At 52.0% G+C, this 25,927-nt stretch overlaps 1 protein-coding gene across 1 annotated transcript in view; it reads right to left on the bottom strand.

Moving 5' to 3' along the window:
• Stacl (SH3 and cysteine-rich domain-containing protein) overlaps positions 1-25,927 on the bottom strand; it is a 31,778-nt gene continuing 5,851 nt past the window's right edge. Inside the window, exons 2-16 of the mRNA XM_029110758.1 lie at positions 16,902-17,010; positions 10,613-10,835; positions 10,163-10,339; positions 9,783-10,034; positions 7,433-7,593; positions 7,108-7,309; positions 5,603-5,784; positions 4,683-4,972; positions 4,222-4,557; positions 2,895-2,927; positions 1,790-1,942; positions 920-1,050; positions 650-732; positions 232-469; positions 1-108 (exon numbers count right to left, since the gene is read on the bottom strand). Coding sequence (XP_028966591.1) covers positions 1-108; positions 232-469; positions 650-732; positions 920-1,050; positions 1,790-1,942; positions 2,895-2,927; positions 4,222-4,557; positions 4,683-4,972; positions 5,603-5,784; positions 7,108-7,309; positions 7,433-7,593; positions 9,783-10,034; positions 10,163-10,339; positions 10,613-10,835; positions 16,902-17,010 — 2,678 coding nt within the window. The remainder of the gene's footprint in view (positions 109-231; positions 470-649; positions 733-919; positions 1,051-1,789; positions 1,943-2,894; positions 2,928-4,221; positions 4,558-4,682; positions 4,973-5,602; positions 5,785-7,107; positions 7,310-7,432; positions 7,594-9,782; positions 10,035-10,162; positions 10,340-10,612; positions 10,836-16,901; positions 17,011-25,927) is intronic.

Here is a 25,927-nt window from a genome sequence, read left to right on the forward strand (position 1 = left end):
CTATATCTCCTGCAAGTATTTCAAGGGAACAGGCAACGCTCTGTCGTTCATCCCCGTACGCACAAGTACACGACCACCTTCCAATTCTTCTCCCACTTGGATCACGATCTGTAAAGAGACGCAGGAAGATCTTGTAGGTGTTCCACAGTCACACGATATCGAACGAATATCCGCGATCGCTCAGGGAATGCACACTTTAATATCGCGTATCTACTGTGGGATTCCATCTACCTGATCGCGCACGAATTTCGTCTGTTGTTGCGGCGGCTGGGATCCGCTGGAAGGGCCACTCGAGTCGGACAGAAGTCCCGTTTCCGCGACTTGGATGGGATGCACAACCTGTAGCGCGCGTTCCCCGGGGTGAAGCTTGGCAACGTATTTGGAGGGGAAAAAGCCTACCTTACCCATACACTTGCCCTGCCACCAGTCCGGATCCGATGTATCGATCACGGTGATTGTATCGCCCGCCCTGCGAACGAGGGAAGAGAGCTCATGTAGGCGGAGGAGTTTCATGTTTTCAATGAATGTGGGGCGAAGGAAAGAAAATTTTCATCCCAGTGATTTGCTAAGGATTGCTCAGAGCCGACTGATACTGCATAAAATGAAGCGCGATTTCTTTGGAGGATATGCGAAGCGGAAGAGCACAAACTTGAGATCGAGTTCGTCCTGATGTCTACTCCGGAACCCGTAAAGAACGACGTAGATATTGGTGGGCAACAATCGATGCGTTTTCTGAAATAAGATCGATCGACGTCAGAGATTCCGCCGAGTTCCTCTCGGGCTTCTCGGTCATGAAATAGTGCTCTTCGAACATTATCCTCTCCCTCGAGCTCGTGGTCGATGATCAGCTCAACTGATCGATGCTTGGATATCTCTTGGAGGAAGTCCATCGACTCATGCATATATCGCGATAACTTACTGGTGACGGGCAAGGCGATGTCGACGCACTACTTAAAGACTTCTCGTTGTCGTCTGGAAGATCCACTGAACTCATCCGGACCGTCTTCGCTGACAAGAATTGCCGCCTGTTTGTCACTGGGCTCTGAGGAGCTGTATAAAAGCCAAGCGTGGAGTTACAAAGAGTCCGGGAGAGCGACATTGGGCTTGCGGGGTAGATCAAGGAGAAAAACTACGCAGCATCTGGGAGAAACCCCCTTCCCGTACGTTAGACACGGAGACTGGATTTTCGACTTTGCGTCGAGAATACGCTGAGCGCATTTCCTCGATTCAGTTGGTCATGGAGCTCCGCCTAATGCAGAAGTTGTGACGGCGTTGGATATATCGTTCCTTTGAAGTGAGTCCGCTGTGTTGCCACGAGAGTCTCTTAAGGTCATCGTACGTAGTAGTATGTACGAACCCGCCAACCTACCTACGGGCTCTGAGCCAGTACGAGGCCTTGTGAAGTCAAAGGGGGCCTTGATGTCGAGGTCGACTAGAGGGAGGGAGGTAACGACGCGCAGCGCACGACCAGCGTTCCGAAGCTTTTTCTCCAGCGGGAAATCGGGAATCAGACCTCTATCGAAGCTAACAATGTGTTTATGAATAATCTGATCCCGAAAGATTGTCCCGATGTCCGGGTTGCTGTGAGGATTCCGACTCGATTCGGGTCATTGGACGTTTCGACTGGACGTCTTCTTCGTCCGGTGCCGTCGATTCCGCTCCAATCGCGGTACTTGTCGCCGATCGCTCGCAGATCACACGCGAACCGATGCACACCATCATGGGCGGTACTCCTTTTTTCCTCGCGGCAATCGTAGAACTTCGCCCCCGCGTCAGCGAAAAGACTTACACTGGCTATGCGAGCCTGCGTGTGAGCTGGACGCATGGTGACCGTGTTGTTGTTGTCTTCGACGGTGTAGTGGATCGCCATTGACATCCGGTGAGTCCAGCGAGAGCGACTTCATTCGAAGATTCAGCCTCTTCCTCTGAGGACTATGGGGAGCTACGAACGGAAAGAGGAGATAATAACAACAATACCATGGGCAGGTACGTATCCGGAGGTGTATTTCAATGAAATTCGGTCGCATGCAGGATCGACGGTGGAACATGCTTTCGCTCAGGAATCGCATTCACGAGATCGAGTAACGACCCTCGAAAATCCGATGTCCATTCGGAAATGCTGCCAGGCACTCAATGAGCAACGAGCTCGGGGAAGAAGTTCTCGAGTTCCAGGATGGGATTCCGGGAAAAAATGGATTCGTCACTTGTTGAACAAAGAAGAGGGAAAACAAATAGAGAGGGATGCTGAAGTCTCGCGTGCGAGGAGCTCCTGGGTAGTGGCCCTGAGCAGAGCCGTTCCCGAGCTCTAAGGAATGGATGTTTCGGCAAACAGCAGCAAATGGACGGAAGCGACGCGTAGTGCTCAAACAACATCCCCATGCGAGCTCTAGAGGTCCGCAGTAGATATAGAAGCGGCGATCCGGATTGGAAATGAATCGATCGAGGAAACTCTAGTGTTCAAGTCAGATTCGGTATGGAATTCGATGACGAATGAGGTCTCCCCTCCGAGTAAACCGCGTACAGTCACACGGGAGTCGGCACTGCTCATTCCGGCCGCTTCTATTTTTATTCTAGAGCCCCAACAAACAGTAAGAGAAAAATCCTCGAGAGGAGCATAACGGGGAAGGCATCGCATAGGCTCAAGCTCTGGGAAGTCGATATTCGGCCATCCTTGCCGAATATCTTCGCGGAAAATAAGCTGAATCCACGTGTAATCGGCTGCGGAGTGCAGTTTCAGGGGGTGGATGAGGAATTAGCGTGTGAGCTTGCAAAAATTGTGATCGTGAAGAGCAACCATCGAGGCTCAAGTTAAAACCATGTTACGAAAAGCGGAGTCAGAGAAAAAAAGGGGCGGAAAATCCGCGACAGAGACTTCCAAAAAATTCCAAAAATACCTGAGACAATCTGGCGCCTTCGATCTGCAAGGGCTACTCGCGCGACGGGAACGAGCATGAAAAAACAGTTTCTCGTGTTATTCGTTACCGATGGACGCCTCTCCTCCGGAGGTCCCTTCGAACTCTCGAGAGAGGATGTATCTATGTATTCCTCCGGCGCGGGAAGTATGAGAAGGAAAAACGTACAAAATTATCCGCGACGGGCTGAAAATGCCACGAGTAAAAATTCCGATCTATGGAACATCTAAGGTGCAAGCGCGTTGGCAAACCAATCATTATAGAAACTCCTGATGTCTCGCGCCGCCCAGAAGAGAGAGGGAATCCAGGGTCAGGGGATACACTCAGGCTACGACCGGGGGAGTGACGGACTGAAGAAAAACAACGGGGAATGATTTGGAAACGGGAGGACAAGACCGTGCAAACTTCTTGACGGCAGGAGAAGTCGGATGTCTTCTGCTCCCCCATGGAGTTGTACTACGCGCAGCGGCCCACTTGCCAGATGCGTTAGCTCCCCGCGGCGATCGGGAGATGCGGGGCGTCTACTTATGGATCACAAGCCCTGCATGAATCTCTTCTAACTTCCTCGAGGTGACGATTGTTCGAGCCTCGATAACGATTGATTCCGATAAGAGTATCTGGGACGCGAAGGTAACCACATGAATTGATCTATGCTCCTCTGATCGAGGACTGGAATGACTCGAACATTCGCGGCATCAGTCATCACATGCCCTACGTCGTGTATACAAGCGTCGAATCTCCTTCCAATTCTCCGCTTGCGATTGTGGTGCGGTCTCGATCGCAAAAGGTCGAGATGAGCTCCATTCGACCCAATTCATTCAGAGAGGACCGAGGTTCGGGCTCAAGGAAGCGAGCCGCATCGGGGATGCTCCAGTCCGATAGAGGAAGCTGCCCTCCTCTCCTCCCGATCCAGCCGCATCGGATAATTCGGTGGAATCCTATGTGATCTTTTCCCGAATTCTGACACGGAGCTGTTTCCGGAGGATGATTAATGTTCGTACAAGAACGTGACGATAACAAAATGTTTAGATCTGCTTAGGCCACATCGAAAGCTCTACGGATCGATACGTATGGTACATTATGTCGAGCACCGAATGCAGATTAGGTTAACTACACTTGATAACGTCAACCGCGATGTCAGCTCACAGAGGTACTTGTTCGAATGGCATGTATCGGGGTTTGCGACATTTTCGAACACATCGGATCCCGAAGGAGGCGACCTCCTCGATCCGATCTTCATTCGCGCCCGTTCTGACCTCCGGCAAACTGTGTTTCCACCGGCTTGGAAAAAACCACCCTTCACACCTACCTGATGAGGAGGAGTGGTGAGGAGCGTGTGAAGAAACAGTGAGCATGTGAGATGATGACGAAGTCGAGGAGGCGTTTGAACGAGGTCGCCTCGTCTGGAGATTGTTGTCACCTCGTTGCGAGGAGGTTGCGGAGGAGCTCAAGCCGCTTTCCTTGAGTCTGCTGCTTCCACTGCCGCCGCCGACCTCTGCCGCCTGTTTGAGCAGTTGGTAGATGGGATCAACGGTGAGCCCCCCTACACTACCTCCCGCGCCGCATCCGACGCCGTACGTCGTCATTCGATCACCAAAGATTCCCGCTCCTAATCCACAATCACCATTATTCATCGCCAGTAGTCCTGAGGGGAATGAGTACGCTCGAGATGAGTCCGATACGCAGCCGGGGCCAAACGTCCCGACGTAGATATGTCGGTCAGTTTGCGTCAGGAAGTTCCTCCGCAGCGAGCCCGAATTAGGTACATACTTTCGTCTTCGTTTTCGGTGGGAACTACGATCCTGCTCTCGATCTCTGACGTGCTTCTTTGACGCCTGAGCAGCCTCGGTTTCGGTTGACAGCGAGGTACCTTGTCCTGGCACTCTGCGTGAACGTTCATCTTACACAACTTGCACTTGAGGCCTTGTCTCACATGACCCCGAAGGATCTCCCTGCAGACATCGCATGCAGCCACCTTCTTGTACGTGTACTCTTGGAAGATATGCTGTCCACTGTCCCAGGATGCCAACTTCGCCTTCTTGTCGATTCCGCCCTCAAGCCTGAAGAGGGAAGGATCGGAAATTACACATGCAGCGGAGTATCCGCTGTCTGGATCTCGCTCGAGTAACGCGAAATCCGACCGGAAGGTTATGCAATCTTGTTCCGCTCCGGGATCACTATCAAAGTCTTTTTCGAGTCGGTAAGAATGAGGGGGCAGGGCGGTGCGACAGCCTCGAAGGTTATGGAATCCGATCGGGAGTGGACTATGATATTGGATCGGTCTCGGAGTCGGACGCGATTTTTCCTCAATATCGAAGCGGCGCTCCGGGGGCGGGAGGAGAAATACAAGTTCACGGAGGGCAAGCCGCTCGATCGTGACATTCCTGCGGAGCAATCGGTGCACCAAATCTGACAAGGCGTCTTTCCACACGCTCATACTTCGACACGGGACATTTCTCTTCGATCCAGGAGCACGCGACGCGACGGCCGAGAATATATCATGCGGCCGGGAAGTTAATTCAATGAGACTGTTTCGCCCGAATCCACCGCCAGAAGCTCCGGAATCGAGAGCTGCTGACAGAGTCGTATCAAGGTCACCGGATCCAGAAACGGCTGTGTAATCGCAGCTGCCCGGAGTTCTTCATAAATCGAGAAGATCGACGGAAGATTTCATCAGTATAGGGACTTACTTATCAGAGGCCCCACTGTTTCCACCTGTTTTGAGGCTTCTGAAAGCTTTGAGCCATTTGTTTTTGATGGTGCCTCCGCTTGCGTTCTGTTGGAAGGCCGCGGCAGCTGCCTGAAGGGCTGCCATTTGTGTGCCGTACGTCCCTCCGGGAGGCTTCCCTGTAGCACGGCCGTCACGAAGACTCTGCGAATCGAAATCGAACAAGTGAATCGTCTGCAGTCAAGCTTCCCGATCCTCTCTACTCTAGGGCCCCCTAGACATTCGAGGATCTCCTCATCCATCATCATATGAAATTATGTTATGGATATGTAAATCCGTCGAAATTCGTAGACTCTTCGCTCCTCAGACAACCTGTGGCTCTTCGTGCGTGCCCTTATCCCTCCCCAGCGGCTAGAGAGTCCCTCAGCTCATTTCCCGCGCATTCTCTCGGGTGCTAGCTCCGCTGTGAAGCTCAAGGCGGAATCTTCGAACTCTGGACCCGAAGAACTACGAGGCATCGTGCAGAAGCTCTGTCTGGATTCTGGGGGAAAACTTAGCCGCCAGCGATACAATCGTTATCATTTTTTTGAGGGCACAAGGGCAGGGTTGGAAATCCATGTGAGACTGATGAGGTGACGATTCATCAGTAGTAGTGAAAAAAGCTCTCTTAGTGCCTCGATGTTGGTAGGTGGCTCTAACAAGAGTGGCTCCTTTTCTGCCATGATATTTCGTTCCAGTGTTCCGGTGGCTCACTCGCCTGAGGCTTGGTCACCGAAGCTATATCATGGTGGAGGCAAGCTGAGGAGCCATCAGTTGTTGTACGCATGCGCGACACACGCAGACATCGATGCCTCTCATGTACAATACAAGACTTATAATCCTATTGAGATCGTATGTCTTGAAGGGAGCGATCCCACAGCTTAGGGTAGCGCAGGCAGCTGTCGCCGGATGGACTCGGGGGCATCGCTTCACGAGCGATTCTTCCCGTCTGCTAGAAGCTGTCGCGGAAGATGATCCGGCGCATCAGAATCGTGTTCCATCAGACAGGGGACTCGTAATTCGGCCAACGGTTTTTGACATAGAGACTATCATTCGTTCCCGTCGGAGCCGCGGGTCGCCGCATTCGAGCAATGAGCGCGACAGATGTATGTATGTATGTCTGTTGAGGTCCAACGCGGCAATGCTAGGATGTTATCGGGCGGCCTACCTCCGAGTATCGCTCTCGGCGAGTATCGCTCCTGAGCGGCTAATTACCTTATTTTTTTTGTCCATCAGGCTGATGTATGTATGTATGTATGTATGTATGTATGTATGTATGTATGTATGTATGTATGTATGTATGTATGTATGTATGTATGTATGTATGTATGTATGTATGTATGTATGTATGTATGTATGTATGTATGTATGTATGTATGTATGTATGTATGTATGTATGTATGTATGTATGTATGTATGTATGTATGTATGTATGTATGTATGTATGTATGTATGTATGTATGTATGTATGTATGTATGTATACTCACGGTAGCATCCTGGGCCTGCTGCTGAGATTGACTTGGAGCGGTGCCGCTGTGATCGGGAAATCCGTCCAGCTTACCTCGGAAGAGCTCTAGCTGGGCTCGAACAGCAGCTTGATGAATTTGAGCGACTTGAAGATCGAATCTTTTCAGACACATATCCTCTTGGAGCTCGTTGGCCTTGTTGAAAAGGTTAGATTCGATACTCCTGTGACGCGGAGAGTAAATATTTAGTGCCCGTTTCAAAGCTCGAGACATCACACTGAGCAGAAGCGGGGAATCCCTTGACAATCAGAGCGTATCTTATCGAAACGGGAAGTATCATACACACCTCTGCTGTAGTCGACCCAGGGAATCTAGAGCTTCTTGCAGCTGACGCACCTGCACATCGAGTGCCTGTAGATCACTGCGCAGTGCTTCCGCTCGTGTCGGCAACTGCAACTGAGCTAAACGGTCCACGATCACTTGGTCGCCCAGAGTCTGGTACGAGTCCTGAGGATCAGAGAAAAACGTCACGACCCGACACGGAGGGCGATCGATGAAACGTCAGAAGTCATCTCGGTCGAATGCGGAAGACCCAAATGATCATTATCGAAACCTTCGTTAAGGCGGCGACCCAAATATTCCAGGGACCGGGCGAGCTCACACGTAGTCACTGATCGGAGGGGAGCTCACTATGGTACGAGGGACAAACTTTCGAAGCTTCCATCGGATCTTTCCGAGGAGCAGACGCAGGAAACGATCCTCTGAATTTCGATTTGCCCGTTGGCTAGCGGGCCGTCAAAGCTGATCAAAGAAGCCTGGCGATCAGCTTTGCGAGTTCACACAGGCGAATAGCACTTCCGAATGAGCTCTAGCTGTCTGCTGTCAGGTGGGAAAAATCGGTGCTCGAGAGGCAATAGAGGAGCGTCCGACCGGTCGGTCGGATTCTCGACCGTTGTTGCGAGCCATGGTTGTGTGCGTATTTTCTCTCGCGTGGAATCAAAGTCCGAGCCTTCGATGTAACTGTCTTCCGCGAGAGATCCTCGCGGTGTTCGACGGTGGCTTCTTGACAGTGAGCACTGTCGACTTGAGTTTCTCCTCGTAAGTCGTATGCAGCGCAGGAGGCTCGCCGAGTTTCCAAAATATCGGCAGCTGATAGGCGTGCGGCGCCGGTGGCCTGCCCGAGTGACAGGCCGACCGAGATCCATGTCGACTCCGAGCCGTCCGGAGCCCACAGGCTTAGAGTTAGCGAGGGTCCCGAATGCCATCTCACCGATTTACGGGAGACATCTCCGGCCGACACGTGGCTAGTACTGTCTCATGTTTCCCGGAAATTGAGCTAGACCGTCATTCCAAGAGGAAATGAAAAAGAGAATCAATTCCGCGCATTCATTCGTTCGGAGCTCGAACGTGCGGCGGCGCGACAGCTTTCGGAATCCCACGCTCTGCGGTAGCCCGATTCGGCCGCGGGTCCGCGTGGCGGCTCGCCCCGCCGCCGCCGAAACCATGGCACGACTGAGGCGCGAGCGGTCAATGAGTCGCAATCCTTTCTAATTCCGCATGGAAATCCGAAAACCAAAGTCAAGGGGGCTGTGTGCGACCCTTTGGCGGGGCGCTGACCTAGAAACCCCATCTTTGACGAATGACTCTTGGAATAGAATACTCTCTTTTGGCCCTTGCTTTCGGGTGTTCCGACGTCTCTATCGTTTACCCCTTGTCAGAACTTCAACAAGTCGACGCCCGAACGTCCTTGCTCACCGTCGCGAAAAGGTCGAGGGGCGGCCAGCATTCTACGATGCTTGTTCACCCTATGAAATCATCCATGGTTCCCCTTTTTCCCCTTGTCACCCACCATGGATATTAGAGGTGGAGCGAGATGAAGTAGGTAAATAGATTCCATGATCTCTCGAAAATACCTCACATTGGGAGACCAAGCGCGGGGAGGAAAGCAGCAAGGAATTTTTCTCGGAGGACGCGTCGCGACGGTTCAGCGGCGGATATTCTCCCGCTTGTATCCTGACTCTCCAAACCTTCCCCAAGACGTTCCTACGTCCATAGTGAACTCCGCCGAATTGGAACATGTTGGAACCAGGAAATTTTGATCCGAATAAAGGCAGGGTCCGATATTCCGGAGCCTAAATCAATGGAGCCCGATTGATCGGGACTCTTCGCGAGCGATCCGATTGAGCGAGCAAAGGATCCCCTTAAGCGGTGCTACCATCGAGCGGAGCTCACTATTTCTCATTATCTATTCCTACAGAAATTTCGAGACCTCACAAGACAGCTCTGGAATCTTTCCTTCCGTGAATACTAGTACCTAGTTCCGATCAACAGAGTTGAGCAATTTCGAGCTGCTGGAACCCGAAGCGGTAGCAATCCCCAGGGTATGAGCATTACTGTCACAGAAGCGACTAATCTTGGCTCCAGCTCAACTGATGTGGCTCAACGCTCTCCTACGTAGACAGCTCGGCCTCTGTTCTGAACAACTCGTTTTGTGCACCGGGCGCCGGGACGAGTCTCCATGGATGAAACGAACAATGGAAAGTCAGAGTTTTCTCAGAACTCCACGATTCAAAACTCGATTGAAATCGTTGCAACGAGTATTTCGTGATTCTCACAATTAACACACTCGGAGCCTCTGTGGAACGTGGAAGATTTTTGTATGCGTGCTTGGGCACAACGAGATCTCTCATACTCACAAGGGGCTGCGATGGGTCGGTCTCATGGAAATCCTTCGGTATTTGGAATTGATGCCGTACATGTTGCCGAGAGCTACTGCGGTCCACACTTAGTGTGCGTACAAAGTTGGCAAGGTCCGCGCGGCTATTGACGTTGCGACACGCGGATCCGACCACACTGTAATGATCCGCTTGTTCCTGCGCTTTGCAAGACAGCAGCTCTGTAGCGGATAGAATCGAGTTCGCTATCGTGTTGCTGAGATCGCAGTACACCTGACGGGAGAGGTTAGGGACTTTCAGTGTCGGTTTCGAGCCTGAGAGAACCCGGACCGAGGGAAATTCTCGACTCTCGGAGGAGGGGCGCTCCAGCGATAAACTGCCGAGGGGAATACTTTACTCACGTCTTCCAGTTCTTCGAGGAGTTTCGGCAGAGTCACGGTGTAGTATTGGTCTATCATGCCATTGGTTGCGTGCAACTGCTGCACATACATGTTATGTGCATCGTAGTAATCTGCCAGTTTCTGAGGGCTCCGACTTTGCGCAAAGGCAGCGTATGCAACACTGTAGTCATCGTGGCACTGGAATCGCAAGCAGAGTTCAGATCGCCAATGGTATGCGGCCTCGTTGCATGGATGCATGCTTCTGTTTGGCTCCCAGCTCGATTGCCAACCGTCCGACCTACCAGCCAATATGCTCACCATGGTCGACATCCATGTAGTCTACAAGTTCATTCGCTGAGATATGGACTTTTCGTATGGCACGGTGGAGAGCAGCGGCGCCGCAGTGCCAATTTGAGTTCATATCTCCAACTAACGGGTTTCAGGGAGGTGGCGAGGAGGAATCGTTCTTACCTTGGAGAGAAGTTCTTCGGCCTTGGTCAAAATGGTCTCGAAGGATTCGCGATGCGAAAATATCTTTCGTGATTGAATCTTGCGGAAGAAGGTTTTTTCAAGCAGCATAACTCCTACGTTCTGGCTCAGGGAGCGTGCGATGTCTCCATGAACTTGAGAGTCAACTTCAACTTCTTGAAGAAGTATTTCCCAACAATTGAACAAGCTGCTCGTGTGGGTCGGCCTTGAATGGGAGAAAAAAATGCGCGGACATTATGCGTTGAGTTTCTGCAGCTAGCGACTCAGGTCGAAGTCGCTCAGACTCGACAATGTGTTCTCTGATTAAAATGTCAACATCGATGCAGTACATCCAATTTCTACAGGTGGCATGCCTGATCGTTCCGATGATAGTGGCAGAGGAATGATTCTTGTGGGTCTCGGGTGAAAATAGATTGCCTATACAGCCGCTACTCTACATGTACAGTCACCGCTCGATTTAGTAACCTACCAATTTAGTGAAAATCACCATTTAGAGAACTCGACTCTGAGTCCCGGCTTCGATCTATGGACAGCTAATGTTGGAGCCGCTCGATTTAGACAATCTGCATTCAGTGGAATTCGCGGTTTAGTGAAGCGCTCTTTGGGTCCCGCGACGCATTTCTTCCGATTCAGTCAACTTTGAAGGCGGAGTCTCCTCCTGGCCTAGCACAAAACAGCGAAAACAGCTTCGCTGCGGCACGAGTGGTTCATCTGATACTATAGCAGCCGATACGACAGTCGAGACCCTGCGACGTCTCTCTTTCCTCCCTCCTCAATTCTTCTCAATCGATGACGCCTGCCTTTGAGGCTCGGAGCGTCCGGAATTCTATCCTACCGCAAAACCAAACTTTTTTCGACTCCCCAAATAGATTTCGACATCTGTTCCTTTTCATAAGTGTTTCCGGGCGAATTCGAGCTCAATGGTCAGAAAAATGGAGTCTCGCGATTTAGTGAACCCCAGGATTTAGTGAACAAAATCTCGTTCCCCGGAGGTGTTCACTAAATCGAGAAATGACTGTAGACTCCTTGGTAGGGACTCCGCTCCCAAGATTCTTCGCAGCCGCTGCTGCACAAACTTCTCAAGCGAATCTATCCAAGCGACTCCAAGCGATGAATCCAAGCCAGAGGGAAACTATCCGGATATACGACAATCTACCGAAATCTGGAGAGACATGCACTTAGCGGCCCATTCAGTGAGGAAGAGATCGTCGGGGGTGGATAAGGATTGGTCGGCGGTCGGCACTGCGATCTCGGCCTCATGACGCGCCGAGAGCGTTCGGCTGATCGTCCCAGAAAAGAGGGATCAATGACGATTCGGTGACGCAGCCGCACAATTAAGGAGACTGGCGGTAGTCGTCGTCGCGTCGCTCCTACGAAACATTTCGGAATCTTCTTTGGATTTTTCTCACGTAACCTCCATGAAGCTCATCGAGTCCTGGGGAACGTGTAGAAGGAACGGAGTCAACCGAGACGTCTCGAAAAGTATTTTCCCCTCTCAGTGTGGATTGAGGTGAGTTTCGCTACGAGTCGTCGCCCGGAGCTGATTTTGCTTTGTGCGGATCTCGGGGAAAGTTCTCAAAGAGATCATCCCAGCTCTCGGAGCCGGGAGTAAATGGGGGGTGGGGGAAATACACTTAGGGGTGAAAAATATTGATCTCGAAGGAGATCAAAGGGAGCAGAGCTCACAGAATAGCGACCTTCGGATTCTTGAAACCCCGCATCGACTGCTTGCCGTTACATATTCTGGCCGGTCGAAGCTTCAATCGTTTAAGTCCGAGTCAGCAGAAGCGATCTCGATCGAAACTGGCTGGAAAGTAAACATTCCTGAGCGAGAAGTAGCCCACGTTGACGAAATTCCAGACCACATGGGCCTGGAACCCGGAACGCATTGAATGTACAGTCGCAAACCCGAGTTACGCTATGAAGGCTCTGAGTTTGATGGTTTCCGCCCCGAGAAACACTGGAACACGGATTTGAATCCGCTCTTCCACAGACACTTGGAAAGGGAGAACCCTGGGAATCGCAAGCTGTACTCCCCTCCACCCTTCTGATCGGATTCTACCACTACTAGTATAAACGAGCCGATTCTTCGAAGATGAATACAGAGGCCTGACGGGTGAGCCAGAAAGTATTTGCTCCTAAATTTAGTAAGGAATAGACGCAGTGGCGTCCACAGGATTTTTCTAGCGGGGGCTAGATCGGGTATGGGACTGAAATCCAGTATGGCGATTCGCTACTGTACTGGAGCATTACGAAGGGACCACTTGAGAGCGGGCAACAGATCCCCCCCGGCGTACGACCCTAAATCTACGACCACATCTCCGGCCAAGTTGACTACAGTGTCGTACGTCCGAGAGCTTCATCCAAGTGTTCAGCTCCAAGTACGGACGTTCACGGAGGAGGAAAGTTGCCGAATCGATGGGCACCAGATCGGTATATATTGTCAGCCGGATCGGGCTTTGCATTTCGGCCGCTGTGGATCGAGATCCAATTCAAGGACGTTCCGCTGAGCGTGCGAGATGTTGCGAGCTGCTAGATCTATTGCTTTCGCACGATATGTGGGCGATCGGGATTCCGGATGCTGCACGGAGGATATGGGGTACATTCATCCACACAAACAAGTATTATTTCTGAGCTTCCCAGCGTGCAAGTCGGCTTCTTCGCCCGGATATACATGTACGTATCTAGCTCCTGGTTGTCGGATGCTCTGTCTCTCACTGAGAACTTCCACCGAATCGCTTCTCCAGCAAAACACAGGGACGGCTCCGTTTCCGTAAGGGACCGCGAGCCAGGATCAGGGATCCGTCCGCGGGACGCAGACCTTTTTCCATGGCAGCTGATTATTTCACGCTCAGAGCCTCCTTTGTCTTCCTCTGGTCGCGCTTCCGCGGAGGCGACCGCACCGCCCGCTCACTAGGTAAGCTGTGCGGATAACGACTGTTATACTTGTATCAGCGGGGAAATTCAGCTATTCATAACGTAATAACGAGGAGGTAATCACAAAGACGCGCACCGCTCTAATCGAGCTTTTATTTTGACGAGTTTATTGGCCCCAAAGATTGGCTGTAAAACTGGACATTACTGCGCGGCAGACCTGCGAGAACAGGCAATCGAAGTTATGGTGCTGACAAGAGGACGAACAGAGCTCGTTGCGGAGTGAATCACTCGAATGTGAATGATGAGTGACTGAACGACACGTATCCCTTGGAGATCGCTTCCGACGAGATGACCTTCATCCAAAAGGCTTTCCGTCGCTCACCGACCAACTGCGGCACGTCGATCGAAAATACGTCGGGCGGATCGGATGCAAGCGTTCGTCTCCGAAACTCCCACGGGTTGTGCCTTCCCTACTCTGCGGTCCGAATCATCTTGTACTCGGACACTCACTTGAGGGAGGTGCAGCTCCGAATGAGCTCCTCCATGATTCCAATCACCAGGGGAATCTAGCCGAGTGATTCCCCCAAAACACTATACCGATATCTCTGTTACATCCATTCTTTTCTCAAAGGGAGCTTCTCATCAATTTTCTCGAGCTGTCACCCTTGTCAGTTTCGCGAAAACTCCGGAATACCTCGCTCAGGGTCCATGCTCAGAGAAACTCGTCATGCGCCAGAGCTACGTTTGCATATGATCGCCGGGCAGAAGCTTCGTCGCCGGATGAACGGACACGGGAATCAATCGACGGCCGGACAGATGATCGAACGAAGAGGCAGACAGACAGATGGATAGGCGAAGAAGGGCTCGTCCCATCGATGATATTCTCATGAGCTGGAGCCAAATCTTGTCCTGGATGAAATCTATGCGTAAAGAACTCCCGGATTCCTCGAAGGCGGATCCATCCCCGCGGTGGAGAAAGCTTCAGAGGAACTCTCTGACGATGAGAAGTGAGAGATAATTATGACATGCCCAATCGAAGGGCCATGAGTATTCTATCGATGGGAGGGAGAATCCTTCACAACAGCTCTTCGGAAACGTTGAGTTCAGCGTTTTTCTCAGCCAAATCGTTGAGCTGTGAGCGCGCGACTAGCCTCTCCTCGACCAAGAATAAAAATCACTCCAGAGGCGAGGAGTACCGCAATTATAGTACCTTGAACAGTATACAATTTTCCCTCGAGTGCGTGTCAGACGTCGTGACGTATCGCAGGACTTCAAAACATCAACAAGCTCCGGGCCCTGCGCATGAGCTGCTCAATTACGGCTCAAACGAGTGCCGATTGCGCGACCAGGCGGTGCGCGGAGCTTTCCTTGATTTCGAAACAGGATACAAAAGTTGCAGTCTACAAGCTCGAATGAACCGTAGTGATTGATAAGGCGCTCTTTTCATCGGCCGGAGTATCACCTTTGTTTGAGCTCGCGAATCTCCCAAGAAACTGATTGTCCCTGTCGCACCGAAGATTCTTCTCAAATAAGCGCTTACACAGCACGTCCCCACGGGGGCGGATCCAGGGGCCTTCCGAATCACTTCTCTTATTTTTATGATTTTTCCTTCAAAGGAGGAGATCTAGCCAGGTGGACGGGACGGCCGGTCGCTCGTGCACCGCTCTCTCAGGAGGAGACAGATAATTCTGCCGAAAGTCTGGGCTCATGGCAATAGCGAATCGACGGACGGGGAGGAAATGAGAAAGTGCACAAGTAGCGCAGAGATAGAAAACGGGAAGAGCTCGAGGACACGGGAAGCAACGCGAGACCAACTCTAACCGGCTCTCCGCCCACTTTGACCGCTGCGTGGAGTAGGCGATCGAGTAGGGGTCAAGGCTCAGCGAACCTCATACTATGGTGCGGCGCTGCTCGAATCAGGGAAGAACTAAAACGACAAACCAGTGACCACTTGAAGGAGTGACGTGCCGATGACTGGACGAGCCGGCTCATTGAAAGAGTCTCGATCTGCGTAATGCTAAGAGGAGAGATAAAGCTTTCCGAATAAACTTCGCTTATCCACTCACATGCACACTTGCCATCGCATCAGGAATTGCGAACGGTAAGATAGCGACTAGAACTCATTCGTATGGGAGATCACTCATCCACCCGCATCATCTCCGGCTGTCCGGACATCTCGTGAATTATGTATTAGGTAGGTGCTCCTCGATTAGCGCCATCGTTCATTGGATTAACGATTTACTTACAGCCGCTGCTCACTACCTATGCCTCCGGAGGAATGACATCGCTTCTCTCGATAGAAATGTTCGGTACGGCTCCATCTTGTCAATGTTTACCCCCTCTCCCCGTGCGTCCGTTCATTCGTTCTCCTTCGACCTCAAGTCTGGTTCCTGAGCTCCGAATGGAGCCCTCACCGATGAGCTATGGCGCGGAGCGCTCCGTCGTTCTCTGAGGCTCATGTAAGGTATGTTGGATGCAGGCGAAATGTATCACCATTGAGAAATGAGAATGATCACGATCAAATCCCAAAAATAAGAATGAAAGCCCTCTCGGTTGCTTCTCGCTCCTCTCGAAATATGAGTTCGATGCGATCTCTTTTTCTCCTCGCAGATCCGAGCTCTCAAGCGCCCGACCAGGGCAAGTGGAAGCGCGCAGTGAGTGCGCTAGCGACGCCGACGGAGGCCAATGAAACCAGGGTTTGGCAAATGAAGAATGAAGGGGGGAACCTGAGCTCGCAGGAAGGATCAAGTCAATCGAATGGACTAGGAGCGCAGCGCCGGCATTGACGGAGGAGAATGTTTTTCCAGCTGCCTCGGGTTTGACGGATTGCTCAGACATCTTGGCCAGCGGTTCGGAGATGGCCTCTCGGTCGAAAGACTCAGACGAAATTGCCAAAATATGTGCTTAGGGATCGAGCATGAGGGTAAACAAAGGTTCCGGGATGGAGAGTACCGCATTGAAGACCTCTAAAAAGTTAGCCGGGAGACTCTTCCCTCTTGAGGTGGCAAGGGAGCGGACGAGCTGGAAGACAGGATGCAGGGTGAAGAGTTGTGAACAAATCGCAGCTGCATAAGCCATTCCCTCGGAAGGACATGCGGAATAGCGTTCGACGGTGAATGTCAGTCACATTTCCACATTCCCTACTCGGTAGTGCGTTTCGGTGTTCGCTGTCGATGAGAGAGAGGAAAAAAGCTTCGACTAGGTTCTCGGCTGTTCCTGCGATCGATTGGATACCTTTGGAAGGTGGGATTACATTTCTTGCGCGGTCGGGACAACAATACACTGGAACATGCGACGTAGGTCTTGAGTAGATGTTACGCTCGCTCTATATAACACACAAGCGGGTTGGACCTATGCATGTGTTCGGAAAATCGCCGGGAACAAGGCACGGTACCTCTCCTTCCGGAGCTCGGCATTTCGTTTCCTGAAGGACTCGACCAGAAGCTGAAGTTCCTCGGCATGCTGTTCGTGCAGTGAAGACAGTTGCTGCGTGAAGTCGGCCACTGGAAAAGAAGAAAACACACGCATTGAGTTTGTGCCTCTTAGCTGCCGCTCAAAAAGAGCAAGACCGCCGAACGCAACGTCTCCCGACCACGGAGGAAATCCCGACGACCACGTGATTCATTGTCGCTTCCTGAAGCTTCTTCGCGCCGAGACTCCATCAGCACCCGGAACGTCCCCACGGAACCCGCAATGTTCTAGAAGCCTCGTTCCCGGTCGATAATTATTCGGCAGACGGGAAGAGCTGCTCTCGAAATGTCGTGGAAAATTCCGAGAATCACTCACTGGCTCAGGATCTTCGAATGCGCATTCTCAGAATCTGAGCCCCCATTCGGGGAACGCTAGAATTTCAACCTAACTCACAAAGGAATGCTCCCCAACTACGTCCAGGATTCTCAGCTAGCCGCTAAATTGGAAGTCTCTCGTAGCACGACACTCTTGAGGACGCTTCTGTCGACGAAGGAAATGGAGTACCCACTCGCGGAACACAAATTCGTCCGAGCAAACGCCGAAAAATATTAATTTTCATCATGCATCTGCGGAGCGCGGGCATTCCCTGCTCGATTCGCGAAATTACGGGAGGCTGGCTATCCGGGGAGATTCCTCGTTCATCGTCTAAGTTTGTCTCTGAAATATCTCTCAGGCTGCAGTACGACGACAGATCGTCTCACCAAACTCCTCTCCCAGATCGGATCGATCGAACATTCCCACCAAGCACCGGAATCGGAGCGAGTGCTTAGTAAAGCGACGTGGTGGCGGACAACACGCTCGACAAAAAGCGGAGCAGAATCGATCCTCCCCGAATCATATGAGTACTCGGTATCGCTTGTTTCAAGGGTTGCTTGGAACAGCGGGAGGGCACAAAACTTTCGTCGGTTGTAGACAAAAGAGTTACCGGACGAGCACAGCTGCCTGCTCTTGACAAGCGAGCGTCTCCGTCCTAGTTGCCGCGGATCGATCCGAAGCACCTGTGGAAGGGCCAGCTTCTGTTGCAGCGCTCCCGATCGATGTGGATATCATTAATCATCAGTAGAGTTGATAATTACCGATCTATTAGACTAGACTCATCTGCGAACGTTCGACCCCCTTGCTAGTCTTACTGCCTAAGGAGTACTTGTTAGTCGGATATTTCACCCAGATAAAGTCGCAGTAGGAGGCTGAGGCCGAGGCCTCGCTTCCTCTTGGAGCCGAAAGCTAACCCTGGTCGGGGGGAGTCCCGAACTCTCCCAGCTGGGAACGGGCGACGGATCCTCTATCACGGGGGATCCAACAACCGACGGCAAGTCTCTGCGAGAGACGGCAGCAGTAGCGTCGTCTGTGCTATTCTAGAAAAGTTCAAGCAGTGGATGACAAGGAGTCAGCAACTAGCCTGGAAGCTAGCTGGCTCAACTTGTTACGTGGCTGCGGGGTAAGTGACTCAGGACTCGGTCGACTAGCCGAGACCCTGCCCAGGATCGGAATTCTCTGCTTACACACTTAGTGGGACCTCAGACCGAGCTGGTGCTGATGGAGATGTACGTAACGACGACGATGAGGAGCATCTAAAGTCGGCACAAGGAGCTGGAGAGGTCGTCGCAGCGAGAAGAGCGACTCGGAAAGTATCAGGCGTGAGCGAAGTAGATTATCTCCCTCCGCCATCTTTGACGTCAGTCTGTTCTGAGCCGTTCTAGCAGCGACGTCGGAATGATGCTCTACCGGCTTGAGGAGTGCAAGATACGTGATTATTCACAAGTCGGCTAGCGAGCTGATGGTGAGGCTGATGGACAGCTCACCTTCCTGTGCCCCAGTCGATTATGGCCACTAATCCCAGTCGATGTCAGAACCAAGCACAAACACCAAGAACGGCTCTCACATAATCGTTGTGGAATACGCACAGGCTCGCGGTGGGAATAGTAGCTCCGAGGAAAACGCCAGAGCTGACAAAGATTTCAGGAGCGAGTTTAAAAGAGAGTCCTTTCGTGCGTAAAAGCGAGACCAGGTGACCGAGCGACGTAGAAGCCCGGCGTCGGTCTTCCTCGTGAGCGACCTGGCTGACTACAGGAACAGGAGAATCGATACTTTCCGGGGGAATGACGAACCCGTGAATTATCCTGGTTCACTTATCTGGCGGAATTTATCCACAGAGGAACATTTCTTACTTTTGCCTATTCTCATTCGAGTCGAGAGACTCGATCTGAACCTAATGTCGAAGGAATCCAATGTGCCGTTCATGCGTCAGCGGAAGTCAGGACGGTCTTCCGTGAGAGGAGCTCGAGCCCGCCCTTACCCCCCGGAAGCTGATCCCCTGAGCTCGATTCTGGTTCTGTGGAGGAGGATGTGCGATATTGATTCAGGGCGGTACCCTGCATCTCCTCGGGGCATTCCCGTCCGATGACCCTGATTTTGAATGATTCCCCAAATATTTTTAGCGAGTGCCGTGCTGCCACGCAGCCCATCACATGCTCGCCACCCTACTGACCGAAGGCCGCTAAGCGGCTGGTACGCCATTCTCTCGGTCAAACGGCACACGCCGGCGGACATCACGCCTAAAGCGGGGACACACGTTCTACACGAGAGCTACCACCTCATATAACGGAAACATCGTCATCGTAACTCGGTGAAGGACAGGCTGACGTGTCTTTTCCTCTTTTCTCTCATCCTGGCGGAGCCGCGCCCTGGTCGACTGTCATCGTCTATTCAAATCATCGATATGCTTATCGGGCATCTTTGCCAAGCACGACGGGATATTCCATGTTCGCCGACGGACGCATTGTCTCGATTATCAGTGAATCTGCGGAAAGAAAATATTTCGACCCGATTGGTCAAGATATCGATCGAGACTCCTCCTCCGTCATTCGCGAGTTTCCCAGAGAAACGAGATTTTCGGGCTCGTTTTCAAGACGTCCACGAGCTTCGAAGCTGGTATTTTGAGCCCCGAGGCCCGTCCTGAGGTTGGCCTATTTTGAAGCCTTTCTGAGAACGTTCCAACTCTTTCTCACAATCGTCCTCGCTTCGGAGCTGTCAGTTCGGGAATTCGCAGGCAGATATGCAATTCTTCAAGGTAAGATCTAGCCTAAAACAGCAGTTCTAGCCTGAAGATGACGTCCGGAGAAAAGAGAACTGAATTTGAAAGAGAGTGTCCCGGAGAGCCGGTCATTCATTTCACCTGTCCCCACTGTGTTTGTCTCATCTCACTCAGAGCTCCACACGTCGAGATGGGCATTCGGCAGAAGCCTGCCTTGTCGAGTTAGCTTTCGGAGAAGCCATTAGCCTTTGTTTTGGCACTGCGCTCCCGGGCCAATCGACGCGCCCGGAACACCATGACACGTTTGCAGGTTTGTCCAAGGGCTCGGCAATCGCATTTCGCTATCGCTTCGAGCTGACAACGTTCGGAGCGGCCAATCCGGCGAATGATATACAAAGGATGATAATCAGAGCGCAAACCTGAGCACTCCGAAGCGTAATCAGCGTTCTGCCCGAACTTGCAGAGGAATGATCTTGCTTTCAATGCTTTCCTAACCACGTCGTCCAAAGTTGCAACTGTTCACAAGCGGAAGACCTTCTACACTGGGCATGTGATTGCCACGGAGAGCGCGCCTGCTTCAGCTTTTCGGCATTTCGGCAAGAGGGGCGTTCCATGACTTTAGCGAGGCAAACCTGCTCCCGTCATGGGCTACCCCGAAATCGGGGAGTTATCGAGCGAAATCATTCGCGGTACGTATCGAAACCTCTCTTTTTCAAGAGCAACCTTCCTTGTCGGAGGAGGAGATCTCGATGAGGCGGATTCGAAAGACAGAACCTCATCGCAACCGATCTGGCTTACTTAATAAAAACTCCGAGCTTTTTTGAAGAGAGCAACGAGGCTCCTGGCGGAAGTTCCCGCATCGTAGATCGCCCTCCCACTCGGATTTGATCTCACGGGACAGGCGTGACTAGCATCAATCAGTTTCAATGCTCTGCCAATCCGAGAGATTCGCGCTGGTGTCCGCCGTGTCTCCGGTCCGATATCGCGCGAATCGAGGGCATCCCTTGATTTCCACCATGGTGGTGTCCGTTTCTCGAGCTCCGCTGAGGCAGGGACTCTCGAATTCACTTCAAGCGAAACGCAGGAAGATTCCATGAAGACGGCCATTCGTCTGTCCAACCTCACCATCGCGCCCACAGCATCGTGCGGCATCCAGATCATTTGGAACGACCTTAGTGAGGTAAATCTAGAGGACCTAAACCGTAACAAGGTCGAGTACCTCAAGCGAGTGATGGGACTTCACCGATCCTCCAGGAACAGATTGGTCTACCGCCTAGCAGACACGAGCCTGTTCATTGAGGATCTCCAGAAACAATTCAATCTAGTCTAAAGCGTATCGTACGGGAAGTGTCTCCAAACATCGGAAAGGGAGCTCGCCGACAGAGACGACGACTTCTTCAGCACCCGCGCAATGACGGATGATACATGGAAGGGCCTCGACCGCAAAAATCTAGATCTCATCACCCGATTCGCGATACATGGATTTCACCACAAAAAATGTCTGTCCGGGGGCTACCACGAGACGAACGAAAACTGCGGGTGCAAAGACTGTGGGAAAAGCTTTCGTCGGTACCACGCTGCAGAGTTCAAATATTTCAGCTCGCTGCGAAGATTGGACGCAAACGGAGAATTGACGCAAGCAGTGGATGCAAATGCGACCATTGATCATGTGATATAACTCTAAATGTGTATACGTGATCTGTTATTTATCAACTACTAACACCTAATCGTTCTCCTTCGCGGGATAGATGCAACGCAGCCTTCGCGCCGCCTTTCCGAAATCAGCGTTAGAAGCTTCACTCTCCAGCTTCCCGGAAACCTCGCATATGTATCGGACTCGGACATCCGCATGAAGTGCTTTGCAAGATGAGGAAAAGAATCTCGCTTCACGGATCATTGCTACTCTCAAGGAAAACACCGATAGAGTCCGAGAACACGGTCGCGAAAAAAGCTAGGGTATATCTGACTGAGCCTCTCGTTGGAGACTCGTTCAACCTCCCGTTCCTGCCCGTGATCAGATAGAAATGTGTCGGAAGACCGGAGATTCTTTCGCGATAGGGGTGCTGGACAGAGTGGCTGCGAAATCAGCACAAGCCGCAAAAGCTCCCAAGCTAAAAGTGAGCTAATTGAATCGGGACGCATTTTCCCCTCAAGCTGCCGCTGCACCGCGCCGTGCTCCTGAGTGCCCTGGTCCTTGATTCCGAGCGACCCGAGCGATGTTATCCCGTTGTCCCTCACGTCAGCGGCTCCGAACACCCTAGAGTCTAGAGGCTTCCGTCGAGCAGCGACCGCTTCTGGAGTAATGGACGTATCGATCAATGAACGATATTGGGTCTCACCCCCTGTCCTACGGGTCCTCCGCTCCGCACTATCCGAGGTAGCCCATATTCGGGGCTAATCGGAGCAGTCCCTAGAAATGGTGATCTCAATACCGAGAGTGCGTGGTACCTTTCCCAGACACCCTCGAGACTGGAATTTTCCCATGAGGAAAGGATTCGCTCCTCGTGGCACTCGCAGACTCGGAGACCGAGGCGTTGGGTCGTTCTTTCCGTCCCTTGAAATATCGAGCAGGAACGCTCGAGGGAGGATCAGGAGGGATCCGTCATTTGTGAGCTAGTGAGCCAGTACCGCTTCTTTGTTGTCGAAGCGACGCGGAGGCGGCAGATGCTCTCGGATTATCGCGGTCGAAACAGAGCAAGATCTTTCGAGGAAACTCGCGTATGGGCTGGGGGTGAGCTGCTCTCCGGATGCTTGGCCGAGATTTTCCACGGATGAAAATCACCACGTCGCGTCGGTCGGAGCACTTTCCTTGTGATCGACCCATCATCAGTACACTTATTAGGATCAACTTTGACCGAGTGTACCGAGAAAATATTTAGCAGCCCCCTCGATACCCACAGAATAGCTCCCTGAGTTCATGGAACACCAATCCGAGGAAGCCGAACGGAGACGTCATGCCTTCGCGAATCGTCCACGGCATGAGCTCAAGTCGATTTTCGTCTCGACATAAAGTGTGCCCTGGCAGTGCTCCTGGTGACGATTCTCCGAATCGGAGAACTCGACTGGCAGGAACCTGCAAGCGGCATGAGACCAAAATCGCAGAAACTCCGAGATTTCCGAGGAGAATAACCCAAACGCAAACAGCCGGAAAGGCAGTCGAGCCGGCGAAGAACGCCTTACTGGAGTGAAGTCCGGCAGGGAAGACGTGCTGGCCCGCGCTGCCGTAGGGCAGCCGACAAGCTCTCCTCCTGCGCAGCGGTCCTGTCGGGGGCCTAATTCACTTCCCACGGCGAGACTTTTGTGTCGGTCTTTCGTCGGACGTAAGTTGGGTACAAAAAGACCCACTCACCCATTCATATAACGGCAGTCCTTGGACAAGTGCGACCGCAAGGAGTAGGGAATCCGAGATTACTGCATTTACGACGCAACAATCCTGGAGCAGAAGGATTTATTATTCTCGAGTCAACTGAGGTGAGATCTCAGCTGAGCTTAGGGCTTAGACATGTCTGAGGAAACTGAGAGCGATTCGATAGTGGAATTTCAGAGTTGTCTGCCATTCCCGTTGACAACAGAATTCCGACTCGCCGGACAGGGTGCGGATATCGAGATACGCGGAACTCTCGGGGAAAGTTATCGTGGTTCGCCACAAAAGTGATGGACACGATGCGAACAGTGGGCAGGAGACTTCTGAAGCGGGGTTTCAGCTCGCGAACGGCTCGGAGCATGCGCTCCGCCCGGAGGGTTCCCATATCGTCGCAAGCCGAGGAACTTCAACGCTCGTATCAAGAATTTTCGTTCAATGGCCGCGCAGATGATCCTCGATGCGAGCGACGGAGCGAAAGATCCGCTCCGCGCATCGAAGCTTCAGACAGAGGCAGCGATTATTGTGCTGCATCGCGAAGTTCCGGAGGAGCATCGAGGATTGAGCGTTTGCGCCGACGGAAAGAGGATCGCTGAAGTAATATTCAGTGATTTTTTTGCTCGTTCGAAGCGAGCAATGCGGATAGAAATGTCTGTCTTCCTCTCGGCCTTCTTCTGTGCAGCAGCAGCACGGAAACCCGGGACTCTCAGTTCGCATGAAGTTGGTCGTTGTAATTCAGAAAATATTCACAGAAACCGGCGCACGAAACACATCTCTCGGGCCTCGTGAATTTCCGATGGTTCCACTTCCTCCGTCCCCCACACTCAACAAGAACTCACAGCTGACTGACTGACTGCTGATCTGAGTAATAGGATACGATACATCCGAGGTTGGTTGCGAATGCGTTTGCAGCGAAACGTCGAGGTGACCTTTTCGCTGCTTTTTACAGATTTGAATAAATTTCATCGCTCTGACGATCGGAATGAAGCTCGGAGCGTTCGCCGACGAACGATCGTGGGGCGCGCCGATCTTTGAGGGGCCGTCCCTGACGACTAATCTATCTTTGGGAGCGATTTTCCCATATTCGGGAATATCCGAGAGTCTCACATTGATATGGAGCACCGAATGTGCGCTCGGATCGCTCCCCAGCATTGCTCTGCGTTTGGAGACGCATCGACTGGCCGCCTCCGATCATTGTCCTGGGGGGAAGTAATTTCCTCATCCTTTCATGGTCATAATGATGACAGCGGAGTCATCTATCAAGACCCTGCGTACTTCAGAACGTGTGATATAACGGTGTTCTCAACAGCCTGCCCGCCCACCGGTCATTTCTGCCGGTGCTAATATATCGCGGGCACAGCTCGCATAGGACGGTTGTACGTCTTCAGTGGCGTAATGAGACGGGGGCGAACCGCTCCGCACAGCACCTTCTCTGGCGCCCCGGAGAGAGATCCCCGAGCTTCTCGTGTGTCGCGGAACCGATTCGTGGGGTCCGCGTGACCTCCGTATATCTACGTACACATTCGTTGCTTTGCAACCGCGAGACCTCCCACCGCCATCGCCTGAAGTGCACTGCATGCATCAGAGCACGGAAAATATTGATTTTTATTTCCGTTGAAAAATCCCAAGTCGAAGAACGCTAGCATAGGCTAGCGGTACCCCGGTCGAGAACTACGGCCCCAGAGGACGGCATTGGCACTACACCACTCTGACCATGAAAAAAAATCGCAGCCGGCCTGACTAGGAGCCGCATCAATGTGTGCGTGAAGCAACGTCACGTTTGTAAAAGGAGGCAATGAAACTCTTCGCTCATACATATGAAATGAATTAAACCACCAAGCGGTTTTGGTGAATGACGCAAAGGTCTTTGCAAATGCTTTCAATTAATGCGTTTGCTGAGTGATGTTTCGCCGAAAAAAATCGAATACTCAAGGGCTGCGAAAGCAGCATCTCCGCGATTCTATCACTTTTCGTTCGTTCTTCCAAGGTTCGGCACGCCCCTGGTGTCCAAGCGTATCAGAAAGTCTCAACAATGCAGTGCCGGTGTCGATAGGAAGAAGTTTGGGCAAGTAATTTGTAGGGACGCAAGAGACGCCATACATTCAAATATAATCACTTCTTCACCGATGACGTGGATATGCTCAAGACCGTCTCATCGCGGCGGTCGAATCGATGACAGTTGTCTCCGCACCAGCCTCCCGCATTCCTGCATTGAGATTAAAGATGCAGCATTTATATCTAACGTAGCGAGCATAATTCAGCTTCGACATCTCCGGTGTATTCTATCTAATACAATCAAATCCAGCGAGTCCCGGAAGCGTGCGTGATGTCGAAGCTCGCGAACATATCCATACGATCCGATGCTTGGACTGGAATCGGAGCGATCATCCGAACATATATCCAAGGATGGGAGAGCAGACAGCGCTAGCGCCGGTGCAGTTGACGAAGGGGGAAGAAGCCGATGGGATAGAGTATAGGGTAGTTATCCGCAACCTTTTTGGTCCCAGGATCCCCTCAGGGGAATCACATTGCCCCGCGATCCCCCTGAGAGGCA

This window comes from Galendromus occidentalis, unplaced genomic scaffold (assembly GCF_000255335.2).
Source record: "Galendromus occidentalis unplaced genomic scaffold, Mocc_1.1 scf7180000077088, whole genome shotgun sequence".
Classification (NCBI taxonomy): domain Eukaryota; kingdom Metazoa; phylum Arthropoda; class Arachnida; order Mesostigmata; family Phytoseiidae; genus Galendromus; species Galendromus occidentalis.